At 38.2% G+C, this 23659-nt stretch overlaps 1 protein-coding gene and 1 long non-coding RNA gene across 23 annotated transcripts in view; one reads left to right on the forward strand and one right to left on the reverse strand.

Annotated features, from left to right (window-relative positions):
• Nucleotides 1–23659, reverse strand: part of LOC125960816 (uncharacterized) — a 999117-nt gene that overhangs the window by 587733 nt on the left and 387725 nt on the right. The window lies entirely within an intron of this gene.
• Nucleotides 1–23659, forward strand: part of NRXN1 (neurexin 1) — a 1124566-nt gene that overhangs the window by 585621 nt on the left and 515286 nt on the right. For all 21 annotated transcript variants that reach the window (XM_049695935.1, XM_049695948.1, XM_049695934.1 and 18 more), the window contains one exon: nt 201–320. In XM_049695935.1, coding sequence (XP_049551892.1) covers nt 201–320 — 120 coding nt within the window. The remainder of the gene's footprint in view (nt 1–200; nt 321–23659) is intronic.

Raw genomic sequence — 23659 nt, forward strand, 5'->3', positions numbered from 1 at the left:
TTTTGTCCTGTATTTGAAACGTGAGAAACCTTTATATTACAGCTTCTCTGTTCCTAATTCAGGTGTGTGAACTAGAACTTTCCAAACTAGTTTGGTCATGTACTTTGAGGTGTTGGCAACTACTAAATGTGACCTAGCTCATGTGTGAAACACTTTTAGATTTTTTTAAAGAACCCAAGTTGCTTTTGGATTGTTTTCAGGGCCCAGCACAACCTGCCAGGAGGACTCATGTTCCAACCAAGGCGTGTGCTTGCAGCAGTGGGACGGCTTCAGCTGTGACTGTAGCATGACCTCCTTCAGCGGGCCACTCTGCAATGACCGTAAGTTCCCCTCTGAGTGTAGACTGATGCTCATCGTTGCTTCCAGTTACTGTTTGATATCCCGGGTCTAAAGCTGGGAGTCTTTATATTATCCATGAATAAGTTAAACTATCATAACCAGGAGGAGCATTTGGTTCCACAGAAGGGTCATGTTTGAAATACTCAAGTATCAGTCAAGGATGCCATTAGCCAAAATCTGTGATGATGGTGATTCTTTGGTCTTCAACTCTTTGTTGGAATTTTTTAAATTGCTAATGGTCACCTTGTCGAAAATATTTTTTTCATTTCCTGTATGTGACACCCCTCCCCTGGTTTTTGAAAGAGGCTTCATGTTGCTTTTTATTAAGTAATATTTCATTTCATAAGATTATATCTTGAGGGCTGGAATTTTAGTGAATTGACAGGTTCATTATGTTTCTCTCTCTACATCTTTTCAAGCCCATACTGCCTTTTACATTAAAAAACAATATGTTTAAACTTTGTCCTTCAACTGCTCTCCCTTATGTTTGTGTTTTTTCCCCTTTAGTCTCACAATATAAGCATGACAGGGGACATCCCTGGCAATGCAGTGGTTAAACTTCACCTTCCAGTACAGGGGGTGTGGGTCAGGGAGCTAAGATCCCAAATGCCTTGTGGCCAAAAAAAAAAAAAAAAAACATAAAACAGAAGCAATATTGAACAAATTCAATAAAGACTTTAAAAATGGTCCACATCGAAAAAATTAAAAAATTGCATTAAAAAAATAAGCATGACAAAGAAACACGACATTCACATTATATTATGGAATATTTGTGAGTGCCTAATTTATGTGATAGCAGTGTGGATTTTGAGACCATATTAACTGGTATGTGGGATGAAGTTCTGTTTCTTAACTTTTAAATAGATACTGCTTTACAACACTTCATCAAAATGATAATACAAGGGTTTCCTACAAAACTTTGCATTCCACTCTCTTGAGAAAATATATCTGACAGAGCCTTCTGGTTGTAAAATATAGTCCATGCTTATGTTGTAAATGCTACAACATTGAATAAAAAGCACTCGGATGGTGGGATAGCAGATGAGATGATTGAAGGTTTGGGCTTCCAGGCAAAGGCTGAGCTTGAGTATGGATTTAAAGAAAGACTAGAGCTTGTTCATTTTGACCTTTATCTATTTGAGACTCTGTTCATGTCAGTAGATATGTGTATCATAAGGTTGAAGATGGGGTCAAACCAGAACGTGTTATTGAACTGAGTTGTTGCAGCCTAGCAATATAGTACAATTTCCTAGCTATCTTCAGGTTTCCTCTCCAAAATATTGAATATAGGAAGAACAAGCAACTAATACAAAGTAAATAGTACTTGGAAGAGACATGTAAAGATCATACCACCACAGAAGGAGAAATATTTAGTCTTCATCCTACCAGTGAGCTCTTCCATTACAAGAATTACAAGAAACTTGAAGCCACAAACACATATTCAAACCATCACACATTTGCAAACACTGTATTTCTGCAAATCAAATCATTCTTACAAACATTAAACCACATTTAGAGTTATGTAAGCAACCTTATGTAAAGAGTCAATAAATACTTATATGTACATAAAGAAAAGCAAATCAAAGAAACTATATATCCTTTTAATAAAGATATGTAAATAGAATAGTAACGTCCTGCAGTTGCTCCTGCCCCAGAGAAAATAACATCAACTTATTTTCAAGGACAAACAGAAGACTGATAATTTGTTATGATTTTATTATGACAATTTTAAAATCCTGAGTATGATCCTGACAGATGTAGCTGAGAGAGCTTTTGTTTTGCATGAAACTGGTTTTCATTTTGCTAAAGAACTTTCTCTGCCAAACTTTGTGCTTAGTCTAGTTTCCATGTTTTACAAAACAGTTGTCATTTGATTGTGTCAGATTGTGTATCCTCTTATAGCAGTTAAGTATAAAGAATATAATTTTCTCTAGACAGTTCCTAAAGGAACATCAAGATCCTGCCTTAAGTATCATGCTGTCTTCAAATCATTTTTACAGAAAATTATTTGAATGCTGCTCTTGGGTGATAGTAGTGGTGATGACAACGATAAGGCTATTTGCTATTTTCTTGTAAATAAGGTAACTGTCATTCAATAAATATGTCTCCTGATATGCCTCTAGCACAGATGAGCATTAAAATTACTTTGGAGGGCTCTCAGAATACATGCATTTTGATTAAGTCATTATCTCTTTGTGGGTTTTCTGGAAATGTGAAATAGTTTTCTTGGCTTGTACACTGGTGTTTTGGTGGTGAGGACATGTACGTACAAATCAGTATTTAAAAGCAAATCTTATTTTCATATCAACTCTAATTCGTAGAAGGTACAATAGTGACAGTTACCTTGAAGACATGCGGTTGATATGGCAATAAAAGTAGCATGCCACATTTTCTTCACTTTTTAAATTGATCAAAACGAACCTTATCTCTACATCTCACTGTTTTTCTGTAAGTTGCGCAAATAAAATTAGTGTGATTCCTGGGATTTTAACAAGATCCTTTTCTGTATAGAGGTTGACTTTTTTTTTAATGAAGCCATTTAGGACATTTTGTTTCTTAATGAACTTTTCTTCTCCACGCTTAGATATTTATCCATAAATTCTGTGGCTGCAGCTGTCATCTGCATAGAAAACAAAAAAAGGAAGATAGAAACAAAGCTTTTTTTTAAAGAAAGGGAAAGAACACACCACATTGTAAATGAGATCTTCCCACCCCCACCCCTGCCCCCTACAGACCTTCTAAAAGTCATCTCTCTGATAATTTTCACAGAGTTAGAGTAACTAGAAAATTTTATTTATATTAGCCTGGAGACATAATTAACAGGAAGATAGGAATAAGTTTTCTCCTGTAAGTGTAATCCTGGATAAATCATACTAATTAATGAAGTTAAAGGAATCTTTCAAAAAGAAGAGGTACTTAGGCAAAGTGATGCCAAAGGCTACTTTTAACGAAAAGTGTTTGTGAAACCCTTTCTTCCCTGGCAAGTTGCCATCTAAATGACCTACTCATTGACAAAAATAATTGCTCTGAGTGTGTGTGTGTGTGTGTGTGTGCGCACGCGCGCGCGCGTGCATGTGTGTGTAACTCCTTAATTCTTCCATATCTGTACCATATTTTAGGTCCCCAATATAATTTTTCTGGCTCATTGTAGCAATATCTTGGTTGAGTTTCCCCCTTCTTATCCCTCCCTCATCCAATCCATCCTATGCCTCCTTTCCAGTTTTGTTCTTTCTTCCTCTTCTCCCTAGTTTAAATATCACAAGCTCTTCCTGATTCTCCTAAAGGGAGACAATGCTTTCTCTCCTCTGACCTCTGTAGAACTTTGTTTATGCTATTTTATCAGCCATCACTTTCTACCTTATAGTTACTTATGTTTGGTCTTATCTCCCAGGAACAATAATCCTTTTTGCGGGGGGAGGGGTTCATAAGCCCAATGTTTTGTACCTTATGTTGCATATAACTGTTGATAATAGTAACCCATTAAATCAGTGTTGACTAGATGCATGAATCTTGCATAAGGATTTCTAGGACGTCCTCAGTGGTCAACAATACTCTCCAAATTCATCAGTTTGGAGTTCATGAACCTCCATGGTCTGACCCTAGCTTTTGTTTTCATTCTTATCTATTGTAGAACTTTGTCAATATGGCATGTTACCGCCAGTTAACTTATGGTGTCTGAGCAACATTACACTTTCCCAATTTCCTCACCATTGCTTATGCTAATTTCTCCTCCTGGAGAATGCACTCCTTCCACCTAGAATGCATTCCTTTCACTATATCTGCTTGAAGAAATGTAATTTCATTTTTCAATCATTACCTAAACTGCTTCATCCCATGGGAATTTCCCTGGCCCTCTGAGCTGGGCCTACTTTCCCTCTTCTGGAATCTTAGAGCAACTGTTTTTGCACTTAGCACTTAGATTTGTGAAATTTCTCTTGGATGTAACTACTTACTGAGTGCATGCTGTGTGCCAGGTCTGTGTTAAGAGTTGCTATTCATTGCATTAAATCTACATATCACCTGTTCATGCTTGTGCACACACACCATCATCAGACCATTGTGCTACAATAATCCTTTTTTGCATCTACCCTGTGGTCCAGAATAGAATGTAACCATACTAGCTAATTTAATGGCAGGTTGGGGAAGATGAATATGGCTATGATCATATGGAAAATAGTGAACATAATAACACTGTCACATTACATTAGTGTGGAAACGTTGAGTGCCAAATTACAGTTCAGCTTCAATGGTGTCTGTTACCATAAGGGATTAATACATCATAGTGCTGTTATTTTGGTGCTAGGAGGGTGAGGGCACTGCCATTAAAAGACTATTTTCAGAATTCTAAACTTTGCCGAAAGAAAATCTTTGGGATAAGAATTCATCATATCTTTTGTATGAGAATTAGTATTGTTCTTTGAAACAAGGATGAAATACATTTGACTGTGACTTGTTACCATGGCATCTTAAAGTATCTTCAGCTTTTTTTGTCACCTTCTTTTGTTGTTTGAAAAGAGAATCCAATACCCAGTATTTGAGCATCAATATCAGAACTACTGGAAACGAATCATAACATACATAAAAATAACTTGAATCAAAGTAACATTGTTTCTCTCCGAGGTAGATCTGCCGGTAGTATTAAGCTGTGAGCTGATTTGCTACTGGTGCCATTTATGGCTGGATAAAATTTAGCAGTTAGCTGTGTCCACAACCAGATCCTCCTTGTGAGTATGATGAATCTTATCAACCTTAAATCATTCAAGCCTTTCTAAATGGCGGCCCTGAAGTTGTTGAAAGCAGTTCATAAGTAATATTTACTAATAATGCTTTAGAAAAACTAATGCATAAAAAGAAGCATTAGTCTCTTTTCATATTGCAGTTGGGCAAATGACAGTTTTAAGCTGTATCTATATAAGAAAATTTAAGTGGAAAGGAAAGTCCCCAAACAGTGGAGTGTAGAGTATTGCTGTATTTGAATTACTCAGATTAGTCCCGTATATTTTTCAGCAGCTGAATGATCCATGATTCTAAGTAGCCTTTTGCTCTGTGTAACTGGTATCAATTTGGCCCCAGAAGTCAAGAAAGAAGGCCCAATCGATTTTTTTTTTTTTACCCCTGCTAGTACTCTCTAGTTTTTCTGGCTTGCTGAAAAATCTGACTCTGTGGACCTTGATTTTGCTCTTACATCGGTGCTCTTCCCTGTAGGCCTTATAAATGTAAATACGAAAGTAGCCTTTGATGTGGTAATACAGTCACATCCCACAAGACCGCAGCTAGACCAGGGCTCCGTGGAGTCACCTTTGTTAACCGTCCTTAAGGGGTTACAGTGGTTCCGGTTCTCACAAGGTGCTATTTCAGAGAGCTTTAGGACCCTAGTCTCTGTCTGAATAATTTTTTTTTCATGTGAGTACATTTTGCTTAGGCTTCTGACTTTGCTGATCAGCGGCACGACACGACGGGTGCAGAATCCAGGCTGCGGTGGGAGACTGCCTGAATCTGAGGTGCTTATTTTTGAAACTTGAGGCCTTTGGGTTTACTCTTACTTTTTAAATGGATTTTACTTCCCCAGAAATGATGCAGTGAAAGCCCTTGTAAACAAACTGAAGGTTTATCATGGTGAATTCTCAGAATCCTGCATATACTAAATAAGTATAAACAATAAATAGTTTAATCAAGAAGATATATGAAGAGTAAAATGTTAGGTAATTGTCCAACTTTATGGAATCTGATTATCCTGGGTAATTTTTAAAAGAAGGAATATAAGGTTAAAAAGAATAAGTTTAGTTTTTGTGACATAGATATTTGGTTTTTAAAAAAGAATAAAATTGCAGCTGAATTTGGAAGGAAGTGGTTGGATCAGGCATAAGTTGTTTATATAGTTTGTTGCTGTGAATATACCTAACTAGTGCATAAGAAGGACTATAAAATAATTTTACATAGATCACACCAACATTTTAATGTGAATCACATACTTAATAGGTGTTATATGCATGTTGTTTATATATTATAAACCTTATCTTTTCAGTCTTCACAAATATTATTTTCAATTTTCAAGTGACGATATTGAGGCATGAGTAGTTTAAATAACTTCTTTGGGCTGAAATGGCTGGTAATTGGCACAGAAAGAATTTGAATGTAAGTTAGACGAACTTCAAGCCCGTATTCTTACTTGCACCCACAGTTCTTCCCAGAAAGGGATAGAACAGAGAAGTTAGTAATGACTGATGTTTAACATTGTGAACTTTTTTTTCCATCCTCACCTGACTCTTGATTCTTAAATTTAATTTTATGCATTGTGTTGCATGAAACATGCTCTTCCCCTTAACTGCTCAGTTCTGCTTCCAAAGATGAGTTAACAATTCATAGCTGTTTAAAGCATACTGTCATTAACTTTCAGTTCTTTTAGAAAAAGTTACTCATTATGAAAATAGAGATGGGAATTTTCTGTGATGTTTCTACGACAGCCTAGGTTTCTCAAAAATAATAATCTAATATTTGATAATGAAGGCAGGCAAAATACTTCCCAAGATTCTTTTACTTGAATCAGATTCACAATGTATATTACGGGAAAGGAGGAACAAAGATTCAGAATTGTGCTGACCACCGAATCGGTGCCAAGTGTTTGATTACGTTGATTACATCCCAGTTTTCTCTTTATGCAGTGTTGAGACAGAAAGGGAAAAAAAAATGAAGTCAGAGGTTAGCAGTGTGGCCTTTAAAGGTTTTGGGAAGATTCACAGGGATAACACAAGAGAATGCATGAAGCCCAAGTCATGAAAAGTGCCTACAGGATTAGTAGTAAGGACCAACTGTCCCTTGTATCTGTAGGGAAGGGAAAGAAAGCTCAGGGGAAATGTGCAGAGCCTAGAAAAAAAGGTCATGATAAAAATAATGCTGTGCTTGCATTAACGAATAATTCTAGTAGTAAGGAGAAAAGTATTACTGCGAAGAGAATGCACCTTGCCCAGCAATCCTTTTTCCTTCCCTGAACAAAGCATTCTGTGTCTTTAATGAGATTTACTGTAGCAATTAAAACGTTTAGGAATCTTTTATGGGGAGGAATTACGGTATCCTCTGCAGCTCAGTGCTATTATACATTGTTACTTCTCTGGTAGCACTCTACGGCAGCATAAAGTACAAGGATGCTTGTTAGCTCCGGGTATTGTGGAGTGTATGATTTTAATGACCCTAATGATCTAAATTCACATCTCTCAGAAATGGCCTGTGGAGCCTGAGGCTTAATCTCCCCAGGATTTGGTGAGATAGGAAGGTACAAAGGCGTTTCTTAACTTGAAATGATTTCAGAATGAAACAAGTCATAAAAGGATGAGCTGATACAGAAGGGTGTTAAAAAAAAAAATGGGTCGTGAACAAGGAGGCGGCTGTGTTTGACGGAGACTGGAAACTGTGTTTGTGTAGGTGTGAATGCTTCTTATAAATATATAATATATGACCCTTTAGGGAGAGAAACAGATGGAATACGTAGCAGGAAATAAAGAATACATTTTGCTTGGTTTCTTCACTCAGATGGAACAGGATGTATTTTAATATTTGGCATCTCCTGTTGGGAAGCTTTCAGGGCCTCATCTGGATTCCAGCAGCTCAGGACAATGCTGACATTGGGAATAGTGCTGGGTAAAAGCAGGCCTTTGAATACGATTGCAAAACTTCTCCGGGTCGTGACTTGATGCATAAATATTTCAGCCACGTTTCATGTCGAATCCTTGATGGTCACTTGAACGCCCAATATGAGGGAACCCAGAACCAAGGATCCGATTCATGCAATCATCACACCCTCAGAGTAAGGCTGTGTTCTGAAACTGTGGGGTTCATCTTCCATGACATCAATCACAAATCTGCTCCCCTAGGTCCTATGCAAGGCAAGTGCTCCATTTTACTAAACTACAAACAGAAAAGTGTCAGAGAAATATCATTTCTTCTCAGCTGCAGGAGACATCACAGAAGTAATTAAACTGGATTTTGGTTATGTCAAGTACATTCCTTTCATTGACAGTGACAATAATTTTGTAAATCAGAGCTTGGAAGCATTTTTAGTGCTGTTGAAGTGTGAAAGATAAAAACCTAAGGTTCTTAAAATTAAATCTCATGAAACTAAAATTGATCTATGGAGTACAGTGTAAGAGGCTGCTTCCTGGGTTGAGAAGGCAGTCTCCCTTCTGGAATTCAGTGCCTACAAGGTATATAATGATGATGATGATGATACTTTTTTTTTTTTCTCTAAACACTGAGTCCCTGAAAGCTATACTGGTGCAAAATCAAATGGAGTAGGTGTTCAGTACAAGCTATCGTTTATGGTTTTAAGGTCACTTGGAAAATCCTCTCCCTGTAACCCCAATATCTCCTTTTCTAATGTTGCCAGTAGGTTTTGCTGACATTCATTTCCCTAGCATTCCTGTATTCTTTCACTCAACATTTAAGGTTGTCCACAACCTTGCTCGACAAACACAACTGTACACTGTGCCTCGTATGCTCAGGCATCAACTCTTTGATACTGACATGTATAGAGAGACACGGGTGTGGTCACTGAATGCTCTCTACATGTTCACCTCTGCTGAACGAGCCCCTCATTCGATTGTCTTCCTCCTCCCTGACTTCCACTCTTCCTAAGAAAATTCATTCCGTAGAGGTGACCCAGCTCAGATCAAGTTCGTCCAGAGTAGGACAGTCTTCAGTTAGTGATTTATCAGCTTCTGAGTCTCCAGTTACTGTCTAACCTGTGTCTTTTTATGTGTGTATGCCTTTAATTCCCAGCTGTATTTTACATCCCATTCTTCTATTTTCGGTATTATTTCTCACAGTAAATGTTCTGCAATACTTGAAGAGTGGTGTCTTGAAGCCTCCATTAGTTACCTAATTTTTTTAAACACTTTATTTTTTAGAGAAGTTTTAGGTTCACAGCAAATTAAGAGGAAAGTACAGAGATTTCCCGTATGCCCCCCATCCCCACACATGCGTTGCTTTCCTCATTACCAACAGCCCTCACCAGAGTGATACATTGGTTACAATTAACGGACCTACACTGACACATCATAACCACCTAAAGTCCATAATTTACAAGGTAACTGATGTGTGTGCCCATCCCTAAAGTTCTCTAAAATATATGTATATGCATATTATATGATATCTGACAGAGATAGTGTATTATGTTTTATCATATTACTGTAAATACATTTTTCATGATCTTTATTCCTAATAGTAAAGACCCATGTGGAATTAGAGTCTTACATAGCTAGAAAGAAAGTGCTTTGAGTAAAGATGTGTGTGTTTCTCTGGGGGTGTGTGGTTAAGTTTGTGTGTCTGTGCAAGTGCACATACCATGGGAGATGGATTTAAAAACATCACTTTCTATTTTCTTCAAATTCCGCTGATGTCCTGCTTTGTATATTATCACATTAAATCTAACAAATTCTGAGACCTCTAGTTGTTTCAAAGTAACTATTTTTTGTTCAGTTTTCTTTTTTCTCATTAATTGGCTGATACCTGTAGGAATAATGACATTATTATGAAATGCTACACTGCTTAGTTGATCTTTTCTAGCTAAGTTTTACAATTTTGCAATGTTGGGATGTTTTTCTAGCAATAACATAAGTCTCTGGGGGGAAAATGATACTATTTCTCCTATAATAGCATAGCACTGATTTAGTTAGCTCACCAGTGTCCTTGAAGAATTCTGTAAATGTTGCCTTTGCAACAGCTCTGGAAGAGCCAAGTACCGTACGATGTTATATAGGTGGAATTCAAAATATTCTTGTTTTTTTCCTTTCCATATTAAATATGATGAAGATATCATTTGTGTATACAAGTGTACCAAGTGCAAGAGGCACACTTGGCCTTATTGCTCTGGTTCAGTATTTTAGGAGAACTTGCCTAATGTCAGCTTAATAGGATGATGAACATTTTCTACCTCTCAGTCAGGACGTAGAACCACAATCAGTGTGCCAGGTCCATAATGACAGCCTCAGAAATAGAACTTGCTTGGTTGTTGGAGAGGTTGAGAAAGGGAATAAAAAAGAAATTCCAAGTATACTAGAATTTGTCTACCTAAATCAAAGAGAAGGTTGTAAAATGAACAGGCTGGACTAAAATCAGTGGTTCCCAAAATGTGGTTCTTAGACCAACATTGTCAACGTGACCTGTGAATTTGTTAGAAATGAATATTCCTACATTCCAGACCTCCTGAATTAGACACTGTTAGGTGGGACCATATGAAATCTGTATTTTAAGAGCCTCCAGATAATTCTGATAGACCCCCAAATTTGAGAACTGTCAGACCAGATGACCTCTAGACTCATCTTGTTAGTTCTACGCTTTCCATATAACAAAAACTTTATTTAATGGAACAAAGGAAGTTTGCCTGAAGAATTCTTACAAGTAAAACACCATGACTAGAAGTGGTTTAAGTACAATCTTGGCTATTTCCTTCATGGTAATTGAAAACAACTAACAAATTTTCATTTTGATAATTAGCCTCTGCAGTAGGCTGGCAGTCTTAAAAATGTTTGAAAAGTTCCCACTCACACTACTCATGCTGTGAAAAATCTAGTTCAAGGCAAAATTTTCCCTGCAGTATAAGGAAATTGACTAAATCCAAGTACACATCCTTCTGTTCATATTTTTTGGGATTCTTCAGAAGAATACTCTGATAATTGGTTTGGCTGGACCATAAAATATTATTCTTATATGCAAACACATTTTAACCTAAAAGAAAGTTGAGTCAATAAACCACTGTCAGAAATGCCATTCATATGAGATAGTGTGCTCTTCACATGGCATCTTTTTCCATTGCCTAAAATGTTCCACATCTATACCTACCCTTTCCACTTTCTAAATAAATGTGATCCCATTTCAATTCCCTAGATAGGATTTCCCTTCTCATAAAGAAATACCGCATATCTAGTAAGATCTTCATTTTTCCTTATTTATCTTTACTCACAAAGAATGATTCATGTGTGGATCATTTAGTCAGGATCCCAGTATATGACCCTGAACAGGTCACTTGAGTTTGTGAGCCTCAATTTCCCCATTAGAAAATTAGAGATTTGGTTTGCCTGGTCTTTAAGGTCCCTAGAGCTCCAAGGGTTTGTGATTCATTCTTACTATATTCTTTCTTTTCTTTTCCCCAACCCTCAGACCTATTTTTACTCATGTTTAAGGATCTTCTAGGATGCAGCCTATAGCTCAGTCACACAACAGTAATCTTAAGCTATATTTTAGCCAAAGACCTTTCCTGCCAAGTCCTATAAAAAAAGGAAGAACTTGGGAAAAGAAATCCAATTAATGGTATGTCTTCCTCTTTGAGAAAGGAAACTTTGAATTAATCCTGAAACACAAGGCAAAGACATCCGCTCTTTGTTTCGTTCATGTTTGTGTAGCTATTTATTTATAGCTCCTTTTAGATACCTATTTACATCAAATTTGTTTTAAGTTGAAAGTTTTACTGATGCAGGAATCATGCCTGTGTACTTGCTTAGCTAAATGCAGTATGTAATTATTAATAGTACTTAAATACTTTTTAGTGATTAAAAAAACTATAATTAAGGGTGTATAATTGTTAATATGATCAGGATACAGCTACTAATTGAACATTTACTATGTGCTGGGTTTTTCATATTAAATTTTTTTACTCTCCTACCATTCTCTCATAATAAGAATTATGACATCTATGTTACAAAAGTTGTATCTAAGGTAAAGAAGTATTCCCCTGTTCACATGTTGATAAGAATAAGAATTCAGGCTTATCTCGCTTAAAATTCTATGGTCTGCCATCGAGAGAGATGGTATCATGTAATCTCTTAGTATTGAATAAATTAGTCAAATTGAGAAGATTCACATGATTTCTTTACTTCCATTTCAAATGTTTTAGAACACACACAAAATGAATAAATGTATGCAAATCTCCTCAGTGTAAGAAATGGTAAAAATGAGGAAGAACTGATATAGAGCAAGTTTAATCCTATTTTCTCAGCTAAATCACTCATCTTCAGGCCTGTATCCTATACTGATACATATTAATGCATGTGACCAGCACACCTAATGAGACTTTACAAGGACTTGCAGCTTCAAAGAGAAAACCTTTGTATACCTTCAGTGAATGAGCAGACTTTAAAAGTGATGCTTATGGGGGCTTCCCTGGTAGTGCAGTGGTTGGGAGTCCGCCTGCTGATGTGGGGGACACAGGTTCGTGCCCTGGTCTGGGAGGATCCCACATGCCGCGGAGCGGCTGGGCCTGTGAGCCATGGCCGCTGGGCCTGCGCGTCCGGAGCCTGTGCTCCACAACGGGATAGGCCACAGCAGTGAGAAGCCCGCGTATCGCAAAAAAAAAAAAAAAAAAATGATGCTTATGAAGTAGGATATAGAACATCCTGAATAACCCAGGAAATTATGTTTTCTCTATTTAAGATAGAGAAAACATTTGGGGTGTTGTTAAAAGCATTCATGAAAATGATAAGCATGTGGTTTTTCCTAGTTAGCAGATTTCTGGTCTATAGTTTTAGTGTGTGAGGAGGAAAAGGATCATATTCAACAGTGGAGCTAACCTTTCATGAAGTTGCCTCTTCCACTTGCAACTTCTATACTTCTGAATAGATCATTTCCTTTTGCTGGAAACTACTATGATTTAGTTTTAGTGAATTCCATCTCTCCAGCTGATACTTGAACTGTGTAGGAGACTTTAATACCTCTGCTTCTGGCCTGAAACACTGCCTGTGGAACATGAGAAACAGTGTGAAAGCATCGTTCCACCTTCCAAGGGTCACTTGTACAGAAACAGAGGGCCTTGGTCTTAGAGAGTCTGTAGGTTAGGAACATATTTGCATGGTAAATTATCTGAATCTGAGACTATTATTAATTATGCACTTACTATGTACAAAACACTGTGAGATATATGGAAAGTGAACTGATTGGAACCATACCCCCAAAGGAGTTTTTATCTTGGAAGAATGACTCCCAAGACCCAGGGCAATAGGGAATGTTGTCCGTTTTGTTTCATGACCTATCATAAGTACTTGCAACAATGCTCGGTGCTTAGTACCTACTCAGTAAATATTTATGCAATAAATAAAATACATTGTTAATAAGATAACTAGTAATTTCAGTACTCACTGTATGGTGCAAACAATTGCCGTTTGTGAACTCAGAGGAGAGGGCAAGCATAGTAGTGGGCTGGCTGAGTAGAAGTGAGGTGGACCTCAATTGGGAAGAGAGAAACAGGGAAGGCATTCCATACAAGGGACATAATATGAGCAAAGGAGAATCTATAGATAAAATATTCACAGATCCAAACACATCTTTGGAGTATCACTATAACATCAAGTACACTGCTAGGCTCTGTGTGTACAGAAATGAACAGAAGGAGGCTGTGGGTACAGTGGAAAGATTACAGACTTTGGAGACAAATAGACCCAGAATTGCATTCTGACTGCACATGGTACCTGTGTGGCCATCATCATTGATTAATGTATCTGAGACTTGGCTTCTTCATCTGTAAAATGAGGCCATGATAACAGATATTGCAGGGTTGTGTTGAGAATTACAGGTAATGCATAGTAAGATACTTACTATACCCCAAACTGGTCAGAATTGGTATCTATTGCAATGCTGCCCTTACCTTTGCTTTCAAGGATCTCATAGGCAAGAGGAAATGACTGGCATGTATACAGATCATTACTACTTTGCTCCTTCTAGGGACCCCTGTAATGTGAATGTTGGTGTGTTTAATGTTGTCCCAGAGCTTCTCTTAGACTGTCCTCGTTTCTTTTCATTCTTTTTTACTTACTCTGTTCCACAGCAATGATTTCCATCACGCTGTCTTCCAGCTCACTTATTTGTGCTTCTACGTCATTTATTCCGCTATCGATTTCTTCTAGTGTATTTTTCATTTCAGTTATTGTATTTTTCATCTCTGTTTGTTCTTTAAATCTTCTAGCTCTTCATTAAACATTTCTTGTATCTTCCAGTCTGTACCTCCATTTGTTTTCTGAGATCTTGGATCATCTTTACTGTCATTATTCTGAATTATTTTTCAGGCAGATTGCCTATCTCCACTTCACTTAGTTGTTCTTCTGGGGTTTTATTTTGTTCCTTCTTCTGGAACATATTTCTCTGCTGTCTCATTTTGTCTAACCTTCTGTGTTTGTAGGCTCCATGCTGCAAGACTGTAGTTCTTCTTGCTTCTGGTGTCTGCTCCCTGGTGGGTGAGGTTGGTCCAGGGGCTTGTGCTGGCTTCCTGGCAGGAGGGACTGGTGCCTGCCCACTGGTGGGTGGAGTTGGATCTTGTCCCTCTGGTGGGCAGGGCCATGTCAAGGTGCATGTCTAGAGGTGACTTTGGGCCCAGGACCACTTTAGGCAGCCTATCAGTTGATGGGTGGGGCTGTGGTCCCACCCTGTTAGTTGTTTGGCCTGAGGTGTCCCAGCACTGGAGCTTGCAGGCTGTTGGGTGGGGCCAGATCTTGGTGCCAAAATGTCAACCTCCAGGAGAGCTCACACTGAGGAATATTCCCTGGGAATACTCCTCGCCCTCATAGTGGGCCACAGCCAACCCCCACTTCCCCAGGAGACCCTTCTAAGACCCGCAGGTAGGTCTGGCCCAGGCTCTTATAGAGTCATTGCTTTGCCCTGGGTCCCAGCACGTGAAACCTTGTGTGCACCCTCCAAGAGTGGAGTCCCTTTTTCACCCAGTCCTGTGGAGCTCCTGCACTCAAGCCCCACTGGCCTTCAAACCAAATGCTCTGGGTGTGCCTCCTCCCAATGCCAGGCCCCTAGGCTGGGGAGCCCAATGTGGGGCTCAGAGCTCTCACTCCTGTGGGAGAACCTCGGTGATATCATCATTTTCCAGTTTGTGGGTCGCCCACCTTGCGGGTATGAGATTCGATTATTTCACAGATGTGTTCCTCCCGTTAGCTCACTGTGGCTTCTTCTTTGTCTTTGGATATAGAATATCTTTTTTGATACATTCCAGTCTTTTTTGTCAGTGGTTGTTCAGCAGTTAGTTGTGATTTTGGTGTTTTTGTGAGAGGAGGGGAGCTCAAGTTCTACTCTGCCATCTTGTCTCCCTTCAATACTTTGCTTTTCAAAGTGTGGTCTGAGGACCAAAAGCCCCTGCAAGATGCATACTCCACCTACTGAATCAGAATCTGCATTTAACAAGATCCCAGGTGATTCATGTGCACATTAAAGTGTGAAAAGCACTGCTCTAATAGAGGTATGTAACTAGGGCAGAGCAAGGAGTGACTAAGTAGACTTAAGAAAATGAGGAGAGACTTCTCTTAGAAAATGAAATCTAGAGGAATTCAGACAGAAATATTATAAATGCGTGGGGTAACTTGTTTAGTAAATCAATTCCTGACTTGAAAAATTTGGTATAGATTCACCTTCTTGACACCACTGTTTTTTACATCACCTTGACTTTTGGTAATCTCCAGTGGCTTTCGCAAGTGAAATGTGTGCCCTGGCAACAGTTTTATCCAAGTGAGGCTAATCCTTGCTTCTTGCTTCAATGCATTAGAAGGAATAAGCTCTAAAATCTAGGATTTACTGTGAACCTGTCCATAAGAGGTCTGAGTCCACAAGCCGTCTCCCAAGAAACTCGGAATGCAGACATTTCATTGGATAGTGTAGTTTAATCACAAAGGTCTTAGCAGACATTACTTCTTTCTGGGCCAGTAAATGGGATAATGTAAGAGTTAGTCACGTGATGCTCAGGAAAAAATAAATAGCCAACTTTCCCTAGGCTGTCCCTGAAGGCCCCTTTGGTTTCACTCTCATTTTCTTTTTAATGTTAGAATTGCTTCCTTATGTGGAGCCACGTGGTTCTGTTCGTTGAGTTGGCAGGTGGCTCCAATCCTATAATTATGATCTTGATTGTCGGCTGCCAAAGCACAAAAAACTGTAGTAATCCACTGAGGTGGTCTTTAGTGAATTGTTGCATATGCTTTTTAGTGTATCACTGCACATTAATCTCACAGTAGCAATAAAACTATTAGGGTAGTAAAAGATATGCATTTTCATTTTCATAAAGTGTCATAAAATTCAATTAACTACACTTTCCCAAATTGCAGTTCATTCTGGGAAGCCCTGGGTTTCCTAATCTGAAATTACATGTTCCGTTCACTTTTTCTAGTGACCTCCATTAATGCTTTAATCATTACACCTACTCTAACGTTATCATCTCTGGCATCCCTTTGTCTCCTTATCTTTCTATAAATTTTCTCCTGCTTTTCTACTTACAGCCTTGTAGAGGCACTTCCAATACAGTTTTATTTATTTATTTTCCTATTGCCTTAATTGGAGGGAGAATGGGAGAATGAACAGCATAAGTAATCCCCACAAATTTAGGCATTACAATTACACAGAATGGAGGATGTTCTTTGGTGCTATCCCCACAAGTAATGAAGAAAAAGCAGAGGGGTTTTATTTATTAGACTGCAAGAGAGTCTGACCAACCACCACTTTGCTAATCTATAAAAGTGAACATTCCTCCCATATTTTTAGATTGTTCACCTTCTTCTCAAAAGTAGTTTAATAGCACAGACTAGAGAAAGGTCTCCTGGTATTCAGATTTTATTACTTTCACTGACTAAAGTGCAGTACATTTGCTAGTACAATTACACCCTAGTTGTCACAATAAATGAACATGATATATTTTATGATACACTTTACTTGCTTATTATCATGTTTGTTCACACATCTCTCAGACTTAATAACCCATGGGGGGCTTCTACCAACATTGGTGAATGGAAATTAGCGAAGTTCTCTCTTTCATTTGTGGCGAGATTTTTATTTCAGTTGTACAAAAGCCATACACAGGATAGATAGTAGATTTAGAGAATTTGTGAAATATCTGTAACTCTGCAATATTCCCTGCTCACTGTGTGACTTTTCTAAATTTCACTACTAATCTCCCAGAACCCACAAAAGTGAATATTAGTTAAATGCATTTTTAATGGAGACCAACTGATGTTCCTTATTATTTTATAAAACAAAATCAAAGAAAATCCTGAATGTCAATAGAACTCTCTTTTGAGATATATATTTATATGAGTTCAGGTTGACCTTTCTCAGGGCAAGGTTGCTTTCTACATTTATGGTAGGATCATACAAAATATCAAAATATCCATTTGGTTTAAATAATTTGGAGTCAAAATATACGAACTCAGCCCTATTAGCATGGATATTTGAAAGATTGTCCATCCTGCTTGTTGCAGGACCATTACAGATCTTATCATAGACATCTAAAACGTAGTCTAACAGTAATGAGATCTTTTTCTTTAAGGAGAGGATAAAGGAATCGCATGCCCTGAATCATGTGGTATTGCATTAACTTTTATAAATGTGCAGGGCATTTTTCCTCAAATCAGACAGGGCACAGTCATGTGGGCTTGGCCATAAAGTGGGTAATTAGGTTCCAGCTTTTGGGCAAGTTTAAAACATTTCTGACTGGTTATAAAGGCAACACATACTTGTAGAACCATTGAAAATATAGAACAAATAAAAGGCAAAACAAAACCACCTGTATTTCTACAATTAGGCTTCTTCCCTTTTAAAGGAAGCTTTCAATTCAACATCCAGGAAGTATTTACTTAGTATTTTCTATGGGTTTAGCATTGTGTTAACTATTGAAAGAAAAAACAAAAGGAAAGAAAGAAGTTAAATTTACTCTGTAGAGATCAGACAGAATTGTGACATAACAATGACATAGCATTGGGACAGTAGCCACTATGTAGTGTTGTATAGTTTCTATATTGCAGAAGCTAGGAGGCACTGTCCACCTCATAGTCATTGATCGCTGAATATTTGAACCATTATTTCAACGCATAGTTTGGCAGCTCTATGTCTTGATGAAGCTGTGCCTTTTTTTTTTTCAGTTCACACAAAGTTACCATATGTGCTGCAGTGAGGAATGCAAGATGGTGTCTAATCAAGAGCAAAATGATCTGATACAATATAAATCCCAGTGGCCTTACAAATGAGAAATAACTTAAACTAGGCCTTGAAATTCATCTAAGATTTTCTTACATCAATTTAAAAGAATTAGGAAGTCAAGGATGTCAGTGCCGGCTTCCCAGATCCATCTTCTGGGGAACCAATGGGGAGGAGTGGTGGGCAAAGAGTAAAGGCTTTCCCTACTTCTGGGTGGCCTTCTCTTGAGGAAATCTCCTCTTGCCAATCTCAAGGTAGAAGGATTACCACAGGTGTCCTCACCCTGGTATAAGCCCATTTTCCCTGCCACACCATTGGCTTATTTGGTATGAAAGTCCTTTCATATGTCATTGCTTGGGGTTGACAGTTGTCCCCATCCACCTACACTGAAGTGATTCTCTCCCATTTTTACAAAGATAAGTGAACAGAAGTCATGGTTCTTCCCCTCATGGAGCTTAAAATCTAGTTGGAATATCAGACACTGATCAAATACCACCCTCCCCAAAATTATAAAATTTTAACTCAAATAAGTGCTGAAAAGGAGAATGGTTCACACATTGAGAGGATAACAGAGGTAGGCCTCAGATATCAGAGTTTAGAATTTTGTTTACTTGCCTTTTGAGATTGGACACAGCCTCATTATAAGCTGTTTTCCTTTGACTGCAATCATTCATTCTTTCTGTGCTCCAAGAGTGAAATGGACAGAAGCTATCAGTACATTTATTAGGTGTATCCACAGAGATTCACTGACTTCCTCCAGTTGAAAAACTGTATATCTTTGCAACTGCCTTCCTTTCAACTCTTGCCTGATTTTGAGCAAAAAATACAGAATTTATTTTCCCTGGAAATACTCTTTATCTCCCCTGGTATAATAGATTGTTTTGGTTATTTGAAGTACTAAAGGCCGCCCAGGATTTTTCTAGAGCAGTATATGAATGAATCCCTTTACAGAAACTAAAAGGAAGAGAACTTCGTGGGGTAAATAGTAGTTGATGTCCACAAAGAACTGTGTTTCTGTTGTGGTAGCAGAAACAAGTTATGGGTATAATGTGTACTACATGCCAGCTGTTTTGGTGGTAAATTTAAAAGTGTGAGACTAGGGTGAGGCAAGTGAGGCATTCACTAGGGTGTAACATTTAAGGGGGCACTAAACAGTAATTAGTGCAATATTTGAAACAATCAAAATTAATGCAAAAAATCCGTGATGGACAAAATATCAAAATTTTAAATCAAGAAAGCATCCGGGGTTTCTCTGGTGGTGCAGTGGTTGAGAGTCCGCCTGCCGATGCAGGGGACACGGGTTCGTGCCCCGGTCCGGGAAGATCCCACATGCCGCGGAGCGGCTGGGCCCGTGAGCCATGGCCGCTGAGCCTGCGCGTGCGGAGCCTGTGCTCCGCAACGGGAGAGGCCACAACAGTGAGATTTCCTTTTGTCTCAGACTCTACTATAGCTCAGCACACCAGTGTTACTGATCCTGTCTTTTTTTAAAATGTTGACATTTTGTCCATCATGGACAAATTTTGATGTTTAAAATATTAATTTTGATTTTTAAATATTGCTTGGTCACCGAGGTTTTGGTCCCGCCCCTTAAATATTGATCCTGAGGCAAGTGCTTGCACTCCAATCCTGGCAAATATCCACTTTAAAATAAAGGGCAATTGGCAGCACATAATCAGAGCAGAGACAGAGTTGCAACTTCAACTTGGCTCTGTTCGTTATTAATCCACAAGTCCCAGGACTTCTTCTGCAGGGCTGTAAATCAAAAAACAAATAAATAATACTGAGTATATGACATCATTATGGGTGCTGTGGGTGCCGTTGTTTGCTGAGGAGACCCAGCTTCTAACAGGCTAATCACAACCGAGGAGTTAATTGCATCCCCTTGCATTTCAGGAAATTAAAGTCAGGCAATTGTGTTCCACACTGTTTTCTATGAGAGCTTGTTCCTTTTATGTATACTTATTTTTCATGTGACAGAAAATGGATATCCCACGGCTAAAATTAAATGCCATTTACTACACTCTAAGTTGGCTAAGGCCAAAGATTTTTGTCAGAGAAAAAGAAAAGATTAATTGCCCATCTTTGATTGTGTTGTCATTGGATAGAAATTTATAAACACAATTAAAATCACAAAAGCAGTGGAGAAGGAGGCGGTGAAAAACCCTTGCTGAGCATGTCGTGGATTGTGGTGTAGTTTTCTCCTCAAATGCAGTCCATCCATAGAACCAAAACTTCAAGTTGACTTTTGTATTTAATTCTGTATTTTATGCCCCAGGCACATTTTTGTAATTAAACACTTAAATAATAAAATTGTTTTAAAATTTCTACATGACAAACTTAAGAAATTGAAAACATCCCACAGATAACTGAGGACAGATTTTATAAAGGGCATATGGAAAATCTAGAGGATTTGTACAAGTTTAGTCTATGAACATAAAATAAGTCTATATGTAACTATTTTGACAGTGAAGTAGTCGCAATTTTGAAGACTTTCTTTAAATTCTATAATAAAACAAAGAGTGACATCAATCATTCATTGGTCATTCTCAATGATCTGTATCAGTCTCCTTCTACAGAAGAAAAAGTTGAGGTTGAGATTTTTCAAATGCTTAGCCCAAGATCACATAGTGATTTAGAGACACATCTCAAACTAGGGCCCCTGGAATTCTCTTTCTCAGGCCAGTTCCCTTTCCACTCTGTAACGTGACATCATTTAGTCACGAAACAATGTTCCACCGCTTGTGCTAACAAACAAACTATAAATAAACACTGGCTGTGAATTTTCCTCACGCAAATCCATAAATGACATAGTCCTTGCCCCACACTTTCTATACCACTGAAGGCCATACTTGAAAACAAAGCTAGAAGCCAGTAGAAGAAGACTCTCATATTTCCACCATCTCCACTTTCTTCTTCGTCTTATTCTTCGTGATTATTTTTTACTGTCTTACCTTGCCTATCTACTCAGGACTCAGTCTCTCAGTTTATTTCCCCCTCTTGCCTTGAACCTTCAACATTATATATTAAATTATACTAATCCTAAAAACAAATAAGCCCCTAACCCTTCCTCTTGACCTGACGTCTATCCTGTGCCCCTTTTCTTGGCTCTCCTTCATGGCCAAGCTCTGTGAAAGTTTTTAATGATAAATGCAACATGACATTCACTATTCAGCCCACTCCATTCTGGTTTCCCCAGCAGAACTCAGCCAAAACTGTTCATTCTAAGAGCACCAATAGCCTTCCCATTGTTAAATACATTAAATGTTTTTTCAGTTACCATCTTACTCAATCTCTCTTTGACATTTTATGACTCCTTCATCCTAGAAGCATTGTGTACCCATGACACTACACATACCTGGTTGTCCTTCTCCCTCTATGACTCCTCCTCTCCAGGTATCTTCTAGTTCTGCTGCTCTACCTATCTCCTAATTGTTGAAGATACTCAATTCTTGATTTCAGGGTTCTTCTCATTTAATATCCCACTATCACTATCTATGTAATCTCATCCATTCCCATGTCCTTAAATACTATCTTTATGCCCATGACTCTCAGATTTCTACCTTCAGCCCAGACCCCTTATATTGAGATGTTGGCATAAAAAATTGTATTTAGCATTACTATTTGGATATCTCACAGGTGTCTCTAACTTCACATCTTAAATTTAACTCTTGGTACTTCCCTCCCACCTCTTCCCTCTCCCCCATATCTCTCTTTCCGTTATGTCTCCCCATTTTAGTAAATAATGCCTCAATTTGTCTGGTGAGATAATCCACATAACTTGGAACTTCAACCATAGGTATATATTTGAGAAAAAGTTTCAAACAATGAAAAATTTAAGTATATTTGTGGCATCACATTTGTCTTTTATTACAAGTGTTTAACCCATGGGTCTCATAATATTTCTGGTTTATAGACCTTAGAAATAATAGAAATGAAAGGCAACACATAGGTCCTACTATGTGCTAGGCACTGTACTAATATTTGACAGGTAGCAGTGTTATTTTCGTTTTACAGATGATAAAACTGAGGCACAGAGAGATCAAGTAACTTTCCCAGGATCATAGAGTTATTAAGTAGCAGAGATGAGATTTGAACTCATGCAGTCTGGTTCTAATGTCCTTGCTCATAAAAACTATGCTGTACTGCCTTAAAATGGTGGCAGTGATGGATATATGTAACTTTAAGCCAGTGTGTTGAAGACTGAGAAGAGAGACTCAACTAGAAGAAATTAGCAGTGGATTCTGATCCAGCTTTGTAAACACTGAACAATGCTTAGAAAGAGCTGATGTTTTATTATATCCTCTTATGATTCTTCCCAAGTTTTTTGACAACACAGACTTGAGTAGTAGGTATAATTGTCTTATGGGCAGGAAACCACCAAATCAGATGCTGATGGATGATTATTTTCCACGTAAGTTTTCAGAAATTCACAGTAAAATTTTCATTATTTTGACATTCTAAGGCCAAAATAATATGGAACTGTTTTGTCTTTATATGAGGCCTTTCCCGTTTCTTCCACATTACAACTACATTTACAATAATTGATTTTTGAAATACAAAAGCCCAGAACAGGTTGTGCAGACAGTTTGGTGTTTCTGTGGAGTGGGAGTCTTGGACAAAATACACAACCCCATTCCTTTCCCATTAGACTCTTGGGAAACACCTGATGTTTTTCTGTCTTTCCCACTGACTGCTGGAAAGAACAAATGCCAGTTATCCCAGTTAAACTGAGAATGGTGAATTTCATGTTACACTAAAATAAACTACATTGAACGTTTCATATGATTGGAGAGCTTATAAATTGTTCTTTTTTTTTTTGTGGTACGCGGGCCTCTCACTGTTGTGGCCTCTCCCGTTGCGGAGCACAGGCTCCGGACGCGCAAGCTCAGCGGCCATGGCTCACGGGCCCAGCCGCTCCGCGGCATGTGGGATCTTCCCGGACCGGGGCACGAACCCGTGTCCCCTGCATCGGCAGGCGGGCTCTCAACCACTGCGCCACCAGGGAAGCCCAAATTGTTCATTTTTAAGGGATATAAGAGATACAACTCTATCCATTTATTCTAAATCCTTTTAAAATAAGCTAATTGGGAAAGAAGGAAGAATAAATGGAAACAGAAGTGAAAAGAGGGCTAATATTCCATTTACCACAAAGTAGATAATTAAGTAGCTAATCTATAAATTAAGGACCATTGAGACAGATGGCAACATTTTTATGAAACTATATTTTCTGAATTATGAGGATTGTCATGCTTTAAATTTCTTGGGTTTCTTAAGTGATATATAATCTTCCATGATGTTCTGATGAAAAACCAAATTCAAGAATTATGTAGAAGTAAAGGTACACATCTACACATCTAGAAAAATCAGAAGGTCTAGAAATTCA

Source organism: Orcinus orca, chromosome 13, assembly GCF_937001465.1.
Source record: "Orcinus orca chromosome 13, mOrcOrc1.1, whole genome shotgun sequence".
Classification (NCBI taxonomy): domain Eukaryota; kingdom Metazoa; phylum Chordata; class Mammalia; order Artiodactyla; family Delphinidae; genus Orcinus; species Orcinus orca.